General features: G+C 40.5%; 1 protein-coding gene across 5 annotated transcripts in view; it reads left to right on the top strand.

Moving 5' to 3' along the window:
- The window catches only part of zfhx3 (zinc finger homeobox 3), a 1217643-nt gene that overhangs the window by 895576 nt on the left and 308426 nt on the right, over positions 1 to 13641 (top strand). For all 5 annotated transcript variants that reach the window (XM_033035748.1, XM_033035750.1, XM_033035747.1 and 2 more), the window contains one exon: positions 2185 to 2681. In XM_033035748.1, the coding sequence (XP_032891639.1) occupies positions 2185 to 2681 (497 nt within the window). The remainder of the gene's footprint in view (positions 1 to 2184; positions 2682 to 13641) is intronic.

The following is a 13641-nucleotide window of genomic DNA, read 5'->3' as shown; positions in this document are numbered from 1 at the left end:
TGCTGCATTTTGCTGACTCTTTTTGGAACGTGACAGAGAAGCAGGACTCTTTGAAGCCACTCTGCTCAGAACAGGCTTTGTTTAAAACCTACTGCTCTCTTCAGCAATTATAGTTTTTTTAACTTACAAACCAGATGTCATGCGTAGGAAGGAACTGCAGATGCTGGTTTGCACCGAAGATATATACAAAATGCTGGAGGCTCAGTTGGAGGCCTTCAGATGAGATGTCATGATGTGTGCAGGGGTGGATTTTCATCAAAGCCCTCTGGTGTAGGTAATCTTACTGGGTTGATTCTACTGACAGAATTGCATTTATATCACTAGGATTAGCGCTGGAATTCTCTTTGGTCAAGTGGTCCATTGGTCAGCGAGGAACTCTAAACCCAAATCACATACGCTCTCCGTGGGTGGGATCCTCCAGTTCATAGCCCATCCACTAGGTGGAGCATTACGCGGTGGCAGAAGGTCACTTCCGTGGGAAAGGAGAGCTGGATGGTGGGGAAGGGGTTTAGGGGTGGTGGAAAGCTACAGGTTGAGAGGACGGAATCCATCAGTCTTTCTTTAAAAATGTGAAACCATAAGCTGAATTTTAAAGTCGACCCTTCCTTGGACTTGAATTTTCTGAAATGTGGGAAGTGCCATTCACGGTTGCTAGGCTTTTTGTGCTATAAATAAAGAGCTTGTTGTTATTAATTTACTGTAAGTTGGACAAGGTCAGCTCTTGGTTTTGTCTGGTCAATGATGTATTAAAGATTGTGTAGTCAGAGGCATTAGACAGATCTGTACAGCGCAGAGGGTTTCACCTTCCACTGATGAGCTCACCCATCGCACTGGCACTGACACAACTCTGTTAAATGGATGTATTGACGCCGTAATGGGATAATTAGCTCTACCTCGCTGCTGTTGATGACATTACACAAGTTTCACTGCAGCTATTTCAACCTGTTTTCTGTATTGAGTATATTTCATTAGCTTGCCTCTTTTTTCCTACGCTGTCTATTTTTTTCAGCTTTTGGCTGAAATCATTAGGAAGGTTTCTTTTTCCATCTTCTGCTTTGTTGATCAGCAGACTTGGGCCGGCTTTAAGCCAAATATAGGTTGGCCGGGGAAAAGAAAAAAAAATCCATATTGTACATTTGTAGCATTTTGCTTTAAGATAATATCAACAAAAATCCCTAATGGTGTCTATCTAAAATAAAAATGGTGAGAAACACATACAGTAGATCATTTAGAAACCACACAAAGAACAGACAATTTACTGTTCAGACATGAAGCAGTCATTTAGAAATTCATTGAAAGGATCTTTGCTCAAAGTGTCTAGATGCAGATTGACATTGAGTATACGTCCAGCAATTTTATTTGGCCTAATCTTCAAAAGATCGGGCAATCTTGCCTTTCTCAAGCAAGTAGGCGATGTAAGGAAAAAAATTCTAAGGAAAGAAAAGCATCTCCTGGATTTAGCTAAAAAAATGTTAATTTGGAATGATTTTAATTTTAGTTTTAGTTTTATCCTGCAATACTGATTCATTACCTTGTGACACCAAAATGGTCATCGTAAACCTACATTCTTGGATGCTGATTGTAGGTAAAATAAATAATACATATTTATTTGAAGATGCATTCTGAGATAACATGTCACTTAAAATTGCCTTTTTAAATGATATAAGCAATTTTGAGCTACGTTTGATCACGTTTTATGCTTTTCTTTCTATTGCTACACGTACCCTGCATGTTTACTTTTGAAACCTGCACAGACTAAAGTTTAAATCTAATCTGGCATTAGCTGATAGGAATCACTGTCCCTGAAGGCTAATAACTGATCACAAGTAAAATGAGTTTTGACCATCTCAGTCTTGTATTCAGACAAGAGCATAAAGCAAACTCTTAAGCACGGTTTACCATCAACAAATCAAGTAAATAGGCCTCATGCACTCTCATCTCTACCTATTGAACATTGCAGCAGATTGGCCATTTAATTTGTATAAAGAGTTGCCACGCTGCAGATTTTATCCCCAGACATTGATGGGAGATTGGACTTTATTGATAGTACTGGCTTTAGAAGAAGTGTGAAGACTGGTCATTCACTGATGACTAGAGGGGTTCTTCTCAGGGTTTGAATGTCGCTTTCTGGCACCTGTTCCCAAGTATTTCATCCTTGCTCTTTATCCTCTGGTTTTTATGCAGTTGGCGGTGAGATTCCTATTGACATGCGACTGGGAGGTGGGCAGCTGGTGTCAGAAGAACTCATGAACCTCGGCGAAACGTTAACGACCACGAACGACCCTTCCTTGAAGCTTTTCCAGTGTGCCGTCTGCAACCGATTCACCACGGACAACCTGGAGACACTCAGTCTGCACATGAACATTGAGCGACACCTTCCCGAGGAGGAGTGGAAAGCATTCATTGGCGATTCCTACCAGTGTAAGCTCTGCCGTTACAACACCCAGCTCAAGGCCAACTTCCAGTTGCACTGTAAGACAGATAAGCACGTGCAGAAATATCAGCTTGTGGCACACATCAAAGAAGGAGGCAAGGCCAACGAGTGGCGACTCAAATGTGTGGCCATTGGGAACCCAGTGCACTTGAAATGCAACGCATGCGATTACTACACCAATAGTATTGAGAAGTTGCGACTGCACACTGTCAGCTCAAGGCATGAAGCCAGCTTGAAACTCTACAAGGTAAGGAAACCAACATCTCCCAATGCAGTCCTTCCTTGAATTACAGTGAACAGCAGTCATTAAGTTATCCACACATGGAATTTGCAAAGCAAATATTTGTTAATGAAGAATTGTCCTTTGGAGGATTTTTTTTTAGACTTTTCAAGTTAAGAAAAAATGTCCTGTAGAAACTTTATACATTGTTTAATTTACTCAAGAATGTAACAGCTTTGTACGAAAGTTTGAGGTAAAATTGGTGAAGCCACAGACCTAGAAGAGGTGTCCTCAGATTAGAAAAAAAATATTGTCGGAGTTAAAAATACTTTGACATATCGAGCAAAAAATAAATGTCTCTTTCGGCTCTCAGTTCAAATGATCCAATAAGGTTGGGTGGCTTGAGAATTCCACATTTAATGTAAGCATAAGGGAGTGACACCAGAGAGCAAATTATTTTGTTTTATTTAAAGAAAAACCTTCCTATTTAATCAGAGCTCAACATCAAGCTTTCTGAAGACCGGCCCCTCAGGCTGTTGTTCAACAGGCTTCACATGACTGATTGCCTGACTCATTAATCAATACTCTGATCCATTTTAGTCAATTAAGTAAATCTGGAATACAAATGTTGACTCCCATTGCAGCACCTCCTAGGGTCTATGGAAAACTATCCATAAAGTCAGAATGAAGTCGAGTTAGATAATTAATTTATATTAATGCAAACTTGTCACTTTATTCCCATTCACGACTGTGGTTCTGAAACTCTCACTCATGCCTTTCCCTTCCCCTACTAATTACACAATATCAATCCTGCACATGTGCTTCATGTGTCTCTCAATGCAAAGTTCAAAAAGATAAGTCAAGGCCATTTGGCCCACATAGCCCGTTAATACAATGAAGCTGCAATCTGCTTCCACATATCCATTATTCTTGCTTTCACTTATTTGTATTAAGAAGCAATGCTTTCTTGCATTGTCTATGAAGTTCTTAATTTTCAGTGCTTACTTGTCAAGCAGTTGCAATTTAGCATGATTTAGTATTCAGGATTTGCCTTTTTGTATTCCACTGGGTGACATATATTTCCCTCTTATCCTAACCGTCTGCTTTCTATGCTGAAAGATTCTTAGGTTTTAGCTTTTCCCTCATTACTCAGTCCTCTAGGACCATAGATCTGCTTTTTGACCCCCCTCTGCAGCATTTCCAGGGTCTGAAATATTCTCCCAATTACCAGGAATGCAACTTGGGCAGCAAGGTTGGCCATCCCATTGTCCACTCATTTGCCGATGTAGCTCAAAAATTCAACTGGTTTTGTTGATTGCAACTCTGTGGTGTGCACAAGTGCTGATTGTTGAATCTTATATTCACTTTCTTTTAAAGCTAATCAAGTAATTAACATATTACTACTACAATAGGGAGAGGTTGACATGGGTGGGGTTTTTTTCCCTTGCAGCACAGGAAGGTGAGGAGTGATCTTATACATGTGTACAAAATCATGAGAGGAATAGATCGGGTAAAAGTACAGAGTCTTTTGCCTAGAGTAGGGGAATCGAGAACCAGAGGACATAGGTTTCAGGTGAGGGAGGAAAGGTTTAAGGGAAACCTGAAGGGTAACATTTTTACTTTGAGGGTGGCAGGTGTATGGAACAAGCTGCCGGAGGAAACATTTAGACAGGTACATGGATAGGGTAGTTTTAGGGGGATATGTTCCAAAAGCAGGCAGATGGGACTGGTACAAATGGGGCATGTTGGTTGGCGTGGGCAAATTGGGCTGAAGGGCCTGTTTGCATGCTGTATCTATGACTCTATAATGTATATGACCTTTTACTTCACTCCATTCTTTCTTTCTAAGTTTTGCCCACTTGTAGTTACTTTCCCTATCCTGAATTTTGGTGATGTGCTGTTATATTTAAAATCAGCGCACTGTTGATCTCAGGTCTAAACTAAACGTAGATGCATGGACACGTCCTGTAGACAGATGTAAAGTTGATGTGATGTTATTCGTCAAAATGTAATTTTCTTCCAAAGACAAAAATAACGAATTCTTCTGATACGTTGTGCCTTGTATGATCTGTTGTCCTTTCTGATACGTTGTGCCTTGTATGATCTGTTGTCCTTTTCCATAGATTTGTGTCTAATGTAGCTTTTGCTGATAAATAAATTGTGGTGGGGGGTGAAATTTGTGCTGGGGAATTGGTAGCCGAGTCTATTTTTGATTGTCTAGATTTAGCAGTTACAGGCTTACAACTTTTGGAACCTGAGATATAAAGATTTTAACTGTTAGGGCTTTCAGCTAAGATAACCTATGTTCAATTTATTTTTGTTGCTGGCTACATAAATATGCAGCACTGTATATTCGGAGACTATACTCCTGGCAAATGTAAGGTCAAACTTCTCTGAAATACCTACGCATTTAAGGTCTGGGACAGCATTTTGACCGAATGGAGCAGAGTCCCAGAGGTTCAAACTGTTTGTTTTAAGCTTCTTTCAAGATCACACATGGTATCAATCAAGAAATGTTTTCCACTCAGCTTCAGAATTAGTCGTTCTATCCATACTCCACCAAATGACTGACGAGCAATGGACCAGCAAATACCCTTGACCGTGCTTTGTGCAAGGCTCTGATTTGTTACCAAACTTTAAAGGGTTAACCAGCATGAATGTTTATATTAGCATGTTTGGTGTTTAATTGTTGTGCCAGTCTTGTTCTGTACTGTTGTTCAGCTTGTTGATTATTTGTTCTGAAAGTAGAAAGGAAAGGAAATGTGAGAAAGGATGTAAAAGGCTTCAGTGGAACTGGTTTGGAGAACATATTTGCTCCATCTTCCGAGCTTCCATTCCCTTGTGAACATACTTTACTGTTGAAGTGAGAATTGCCCACATGCACAAATTAAACAAAATGGTGCTGTGAAACCTTAATCTACAAATTACCAAAACTGTGATGGTACTGAAATAAATAGCACGACTGATATTTATGTATAAAAAGTGTAATGTACAGACATTCTTCAATGGTGTCGGGTAGAGAATATCAATATTATGATGCCGTGGTAACGATTCTGCTACAGACAAAGATGATATATTGAGGAGAGGATAGATCAGTATGAATTGGTGGCAAATGTTAAGAATCCGTTTCCATACAGACTTCAAGCCATTTTAATGATATTGGGTACATTCAAATCATCAGCAATTTTAAAAGCAAAATATTATTGTTTATGAAAGGGGTGAAAATGTCTTAGCAATCTGGCTTAAGAACACGGTTCAGGTGGGCATGCAACGAGCTTGTACCCAGCTCCCTGAAACCTAAGACGGGATAAAGATCCAGTTAATGGTACTCGACTCAGGCAGCTGAATTGCTGTAGACAGTTGTATTGATTTTCACTGGACTTAAAGCTTCACCTTTTTCTCTAATCATTCCATAATGGCTTTAGTATGAACAATCAGGTACAAATGGCCATAAATCTACCAGCCTTATTCCACTTACCTTCCACTCAATGTCAGGCACAGACTTGTAGTTAACCCAACTTGGCAGTAGCTTTGGGACATTTTTTTTAGTGCCGCTTTCTTGCCAGTAAAGCTGTTTCATTTAAAAAAGCAGAGATAGGATCGTAGAGCAGCCTATGTTTTTTGGGAGCAGATTCTGTTTGTAGTCAGAATGCATAGTTTGTCGAAGAACGATTCTGCAAAGCAGCTCTTTCGTACAACGCTTTTGATATATTATTTCAAGGCATGACTATGAGAATATAGGCACCAAGTATTGGCTTCAAGCAGTCCTTTTTAATAATGTAAACTAATAATTTACATGGAAATTGTTGATTGGACAGGAAAAATTGCTGCAATACAGTACATTTTTCATTTCATCATAAAAGCATTAAATGTGTTCTTATTTTAGGCACCTCCTGAGCAAATTTCTATTTAGTTATCACTCTCCTTGCCCCTGTAGATTTAGTTAAAGCCAAAGGGACACCTGGACCAAGAAACACAAATGAAAGTCTATTCCAATTTTAAAATCAAGCATTCTGCTGCAATTTTCATTTTTACATAATAAATCTCTTTGCCAAGAAATTCCGTGGTGGTCAGCCGGGTAAAATATGCTCTATTGCAGCAATAGAATATTGCACGTAACATCTGAAATTAGAGTCCACTGAAGGAAATGGAATGAATGTTGGAGGCCGATTTCAACAAATGGCTCGGGGTTATTGCCGCTACAGACCAGGGATGAATTTCTTGGCAACAATGCTGGAGTGGACTTATCCACTTCATCTTGTGCTGTAATGAAGCTATCGCACTGGTGGTGGTGCTATACCAGACATTGGCAACATTAGCAAAAACTACATAACATTGTTTTCAATGTAACGTTGAGAATTTGATGAAGATTCAGATCTTGTGAGTGACGACCATTTACTAGAAATAAGGTGATTTTCAAACCATTGGGATGAAGTAGAACAAATGGGTCACCTGCACAATAAATCGTGGCCGTGTATGAAGACATTTCTGAATCCCGTCAAATAGAAAGAATTTAGTTGACAAAATATGAATTATTTATTCATATGCTGTTTCACATTCGTAGTATAGAGCCAATTTTGGTTGCACATAAGCCAGCAGCTAACGTTGGAATACCATCTCATTCCCCAATCCGTGAGTCCCACCGAACATAGAAACTAAGTGCAGGAGTAGGCCATTCAGCCCTTCGAGCCAGCACTGCCATTCAATATGGTCATGGCTGATCATCCAAAATCAGTACCCCGTTTCAGCCTTCTCCCCATATCCCTTGATTCCGTTAGCCCTAAGAGTGACATCTAACTCCCTCTTGAATTCATCCAGTTATTGACATTACAAAATAACATACCCTCCACTCCCCAACTCTCTTCCCCCCCCCCCCCTCCCCCCAATTTATGTGTTTTATCTTAGTATGAGCAAAATAATTCAAGGGGAGCGAACACATTAATCATGTAGACACAAAAAGCTGGAGTAACTCAGCGAGACAGGCAGCATCTCTGGACAGAAGAACAGGGTGATGTTTCGGGTCGAGACCCTTCCTCAGACTCGACCTGAAAAGGTCTCGACCCGAAACGTCACCCATTCCTCTCCAGAGATGCTGCCTGTCCCACGTGTTGTGTGCATATCTTTGGTTTAAACCAGCATCTGCAGTTCCTTCTTACACATTAATCATGTATTGCTTTCAGACCTGGGTGAATGGAGCTTAATTGCTTTCTGTCCTAATTGTTAAAAATGCTCAATAATCAAAATGCACATGAGAATAAGAACATATGGCTCATTCTCCAAATCCATCAATCCATCCGTAGGCGCAATTGCAACGTTTAAGAAACATTTAGACAGGTACGTGGAGAGGACAGGTTTGGAGGGATATGGGCCTAATGTAGGCAGATGAGACTAGTGTAGATGAGACGTTGGTTGGTGTGGGCAAGTTGGGCTGATGGACCTGTGTCCAGTGGCGGACTGGCCAGGGTGTCAGCTTGCCCGATGGCAAGTGGGCCCCTGATGAAGTGGTGGCAAGTGGGCCCCTGTTAAATGATAGCATTGTAGTTGTGGGTGGGCCCCCTTTGTCTCCTGGCAACCAATATTTTTAGACCCAGTCCGCCACTGCCTATGTCCATGCTGTATGACTGTCTGGAACAGAAATTCAGAAGATAATATTAAGTATGACCAACAGGAAACCTGAACTAAACGGCATTAAAATGCTGCATTGGTCGTTTAGAGGGATATTGATAGGAAAATGTAATCCTTTTCCTTATTGCATTTGAAAGACTGAATTTGAAATCATTAAAAGATGCAGAGTAAGCCTGGCTCACACTGCCTCTGGCACTCGGATCTTCCTTGACTTTGGGTTGCCAGATACAAATTCTGAGTCCCCATGGCCACACAACTCAAACGAAAATCTGCACCCAATACTGATCAGCAGTATTAGGTGAGTGGAAGAACATCTGTTGATGAAAATGAAACTATCTTGAATTGCAGATTTATTTTAGTTTAGAGATACAGCGTGGAAACTTGCCCTTTGACCCACCGAGTCCACGTTGACCAATGATCACCCGTACACTCATTCTCTGTTACCCCAGTTTTGCATCCTACACGATACGAGCTGTTTGCTGAAGACAACTAACCTACAAACCTGCATGCCTTTGGAACGTGGAAGGAAACCGGAGCACCTGGCGGAAACCCACGCGGTCACAGGGAGAACTTACAAACCCCTTACAGACAGCGCCCATAGTCAGGATTGAACCTGGGTCTCTGATGCTGTAAGGCAGCAATTCTACTGCTGCGCCACTCTGCCACTAGTTTACTGAAAAGAAACACAAAGCGCTGGGGTAACTCCGCAGGTCAGGCAGCATCTCTGGAAAATAGGGATAGGTGATGTTTCAGGTTGTGTCCTTTCTTTAAACAATTAATCCAGCTCTTTACATGAACCCATGACATCCAAAGATACACTAGGCCTATGAAATAGTTTTGGTGCAGTCAGACATGTTTTGTACACAAGTGCAGTGGCCAGTCAGCCCACAATAAGGTCACACAAACAGCAACAATAATAAATGGACATTGTAGTCTATAATTAACCATATTAGCTCAGGAATAAATGTTAGCTAGGATAATTTACTAACTACATGGTTAAATAATGCATTGGATGTGCACTTGAATAGTCAACATGTGAAATTATTGTATGAAACTCAGAGGATTGTGAAGCTGACTCCTCAAAGGACAATGTCTACACTTCTTCCACACATATCATTCACAAAGAAGGGCAATAATGAGAGACATCCACTAATGGACTTGCCATTATTTTTTCCTTACGGCTCAGGTTTTGAGATTTAGGAAGCTGGCCAATGCTTGGTGCGTCAACTGGAAAGGGCATTTTGACTTAGAAAGGTGATGATAAGACAGGAGTCATTATTATGTTGGACAAAACTGTTCTTTTGGTAGCTGTTACAGGCTAGGAATGTTTGATTTCAGTTTCGGCACTGTGCTGGTACACACATTTGATGACAATATTGTTTATCTCTGTTCCAAAACTGTGTCCCAAGAGAGCTTCGGACAGCTCATTCAGAACAGGGGAATGGGATGAGGAGAAAAGAGACAGGCGTGCTTGCATTGCCGAGGAGAGAGATATGCATGTATGTGAGTGCATGTATGTGAGTGCATGTATGCGGGTGCATGAATGCATGGATATTGGCCTAAACTGAAGCTTGAAAAGCTGTTTCTTGCTAACTGTTTCTATTGTACTTCACCCCCTTTAGTTTTGAATGCTATTGTTTCATCCCTAAGCTTGGCTGTTATTTTATCAAGATCTAGTGTATGTCCTGATTTATAAATTACACTACGAACAGGAAGAATGCAGTCAGAAGAAGGGTCTCGACCCAAAACGTCACCTATTCCTTCTCTCCAGAGATGCTGTCTGTCCCGTGGAGTTACTCTAGCTTCTTGTGTATAAATTACACAAAATGCTTAATTGAGGCTTAAATAAACAGCAGGTTGTGAAACCTATGGACGTTGTTAATATTATACGATTTAAAACTTATACAATTCCCATTTAGGTCTTTGCTCCTATTTACTGCACCCCTCCCCAGGATTTGGATGGTCCAGGAAATGGATTTCTCCATGAATCTCCTCCACCCTTTCCCGTCTCCCTGGTCCATGATCTTGAAATACAAGCTCCTCCTGGTGGTCAGGGTGGGATGTTGAATTTCAGCTTTTAAGGGGAACGCAGGTCAAAGTTCAGCGCATCTGCCCCAAGGTGGCAGCCCTGCTAATACCCTGAATATGTTTGTAAAATGATTCATATTTGGGCCGCATCAGATTTCAATAAATCAACATTTTACCAATCTTGTATCAATAACATCAAAATATGAATGTTATTAAAAAATAAATCCCAAGTAAATGTCGTTCCTGCCTGCTTGCTGTACTTTCGATCTCTTGTGTGAACTTGTAACACTTGCACTGTCCTACCAGTAGAGGCAATGGAAAGCCATGGTCGTCAGATGTCTAAAATTATAGCCTTACGGATTTACAAAGGCATTTCCTGTTACTAATGTGGGTGTCAGGAATTCACAATGAAACATAAAAGTACAGAGACAGTGTATGGTTTTAAAACGGGGACCAAATTACATTTGCCTGGTTTTGTCAAATTCCACCACCGACCTCTATTGCCAAGGTCTGTGAAAACTATACTTCATCCCAACTGGAGAGGGTGGAATCCAAATGGCAGGGACAGGATACGATAGGTAGGTGATTGGCTGGTCTTTATGTATAGGCAGGTATCTAATAGACAGTCAGGCACTGCTGCCTGTAGCACTGTTAAACTACATCCAATCCTCACCATAATATGTGTAAAGTTCACCAGCAGTTAACTTGTTATTTAACAAATTGAAAACATGGAGACAAAATAATCTCAGAGGGCATTGCTTTCTAAAATAGCTAAATAATGGGCCAGAAAACCCACAGAGAGTGTAACTGCCTCTTTATCGCTTGCTGCCACGCAGTGAAGGCATTTCCCCATCAGCTACTTTTGTTTCTGACTGAATATACCGATCTCTTTATGTCGAACCGTTGGAGAGGAGAGGAGGTACAGTTGTGGGTAGTTGCTGGATACTTTCAAGTTTATCTGGGCTGGTGTGGTCTGCCGTAATTGAGATTGATTGGATGTTATTTTTCCTCTTGCAAATGTAATCCATTAGTTTGGCACATGCATAATCAGTTTAGAGCCCAGTTAACTGGATGTAATCTAGTTCTTCAATGTCTGTTGCAGCAAATCTGCTCCAGATGCCAGTTACAGAGTGAGTGCGAGCATAGGTCCTATCACAGCTGAAATCTCTAATATACTCCCTCTCCCTTTTCCTGCTGTCTGCATTGGCTGAACTTACTCTGTTTATTCGTATTTGTAACCAATTCAATTTGAGTCGTTGGGCAGCAGAATTCCCCCGGCTTAAATGTAATATTCCTTTATGAAAACCTATCTTTTAAAAGTTGTCTTTAAATTGCGGTATATGTACAAGGCATGGTTAGATGTTACGAAGGATGATTGTGTCCAATTAACTTATACATTCTTTGGCACAGTTAGCAAAATGGTATAAATCTTCTAATTCTATTACCTATTTAACCCTTAGAGATTTCTTTCAAAGTGGAATTCGTTCAGGCTGAAGCCAGTGTTTCTGAATTATTCCAGACAAGAAAAAGTTTAATGTATTTTCCTAACTCAGCTGCATTTCCAGCCAACCTTTCTTCATCAATCGTGGATCAAAATTATTCAGTAACTGGGTTGTTTTTGTTGCCAGCTTTTGACTGTCTCACTTCCAACTTCCAGTCTCCTGCATTTTAAACAAAAGAAGAAACAGATGCCAAACTTACCTGAAAAATTAATAGAGTACAGAAGACTTTGTGGTCCGAAAGGCTTAGTGTGTGATTGTAGGATTCATGATGCTGTAAAATATATATGATAGACACACAATCATCATAGTTTTGTTTCCCCCCTGGAAACAACATTGCATTTTAATTTCACCAGCAACTTGTCAGATTAAGCACTTTGGAGAGATAGAGACATAGATTTATTTTAAAATACTGCCTCCCTGTGCAACTGTAACAACCTCGTGTTTATATGCTCTATATTTTCTGCAGACCAAGTTGCTTTATAAAGACAGAGGCAATCAAATAAATACTTGTTACCAATGAAACACGAGGGAACTGGGGTTTCTATAAGGGTCTACTCGGATAAGGCAGCCAGCTCCAAGGAGAGGATATATTTATGTTTAGGTAGAAATATCGTGTGTCCTTTCTCCAGAGGGTCTTTGCACAATGAAAAGGGTGTTGATACAGGAGGCATTCTGTTGTGCAGCAGACAGGTACAGTTCATCACCAGGAATGTAATAATTGCTTTTGTTACTTCAAAGGCTTGAATGTGACCTGACAGGCTTGCGTGAGGCCCCAGGTCTACATTGAGCCTATTGATTAAATGAGTTACAGGCTTAGATCAGGGATTTTTCACAATCAAGAAATTTCAGCTGAATTAAATACACTATATCAATAGCAAGTTGCAGCTGTGCTCGTTCAAAATGCTTAACCCACCAAGCGGCCTGGCCAAAATTAAAATGTGATTATGTTTCTACAGAAAAGAACTCTAATGGGTTATTGTGTGTCAACCGTGTGTGTGTCAGGAGCTATTTACCACAATATTGTGAATTCTAAATTTACACGCTAACACTTTTGGACCACAAAGTCTACTTTAAAGACTATTAAAAATAAAATCTTCTCACAGTAGCAACCATTATAATAGCTCTCACACATGCGAAAGAGCATCAGTAAGTCTCCATCAGTTCTGTGATATTGAGTTCCTTGGGGGTTTTAGTATAAACTTTCAACCACATTCTGCCTTAACACCTTGCAGTTTAGAACCAGTAGGCCAGTGTTTCTCGCTTTTTTGTATACAGGGCTCACTCTGTCTGACCTGACCCTGGACCCGAGCTCACAATATGCACATGGAATGAATACAGATTTTAAAATGTTGCTTTTTTCCCCCCTCATCATCTTGGTATCCCACAGGCCTTGCTGTCAAAATCTATGGATGAGCCTGGGGCCAGATGCTGAGAAATCCTCCATCGCTTTATTTGGAAATACATCCTGCATTACACGGCAGTGTTTCTGGCATAGTAATATTATAATTCTTGTCCTTGGAAGGTGGTTGAAGGGCAACTATAATAGACTCAAAAGCCTTGCAAGTGTTGTAAGCCTTTGATTGTGTAAAGCCAAGTCCAGTGTATTCAAGGCAGCATTCTCTTTGTTTCGAGCCCATTAGTATGAATTGTAAAGCTTAAATACCGAGCTTGTTGAAGACTATGTAGGGTTGGTTTATTGCAGGAGTCTTGACGTCATGCCCACTGGAGCCATTTTCATCGTGGGTTGCCAAAAGCCATTAATCACGGTGCCAGTTTCATTTGATGGCACTTACAATTATTTCATATCTGGGATAGTGGCAGCCCTCACTACA

Source organism: Amblyraja radiata, chromosome 17 (genome assembly GCF_010909765.2).
Source record: "Amblyraja radiata isolate CabotCenter1 chromosome 17, sAmbRad1.1.pri, whole genome shotgun sequence".
NCBI classification, from domain to species: Eukaryota; Metazoa; Chordata; class Chondrichthyes; order Rajiformes; family Rajidae; genus Amblyraja; species Amblyraja radiata.
Note: the sequence above shows the minus strand (reverse complement) of the source record. Positions and strands in the feature narration are given on the sequence as shown.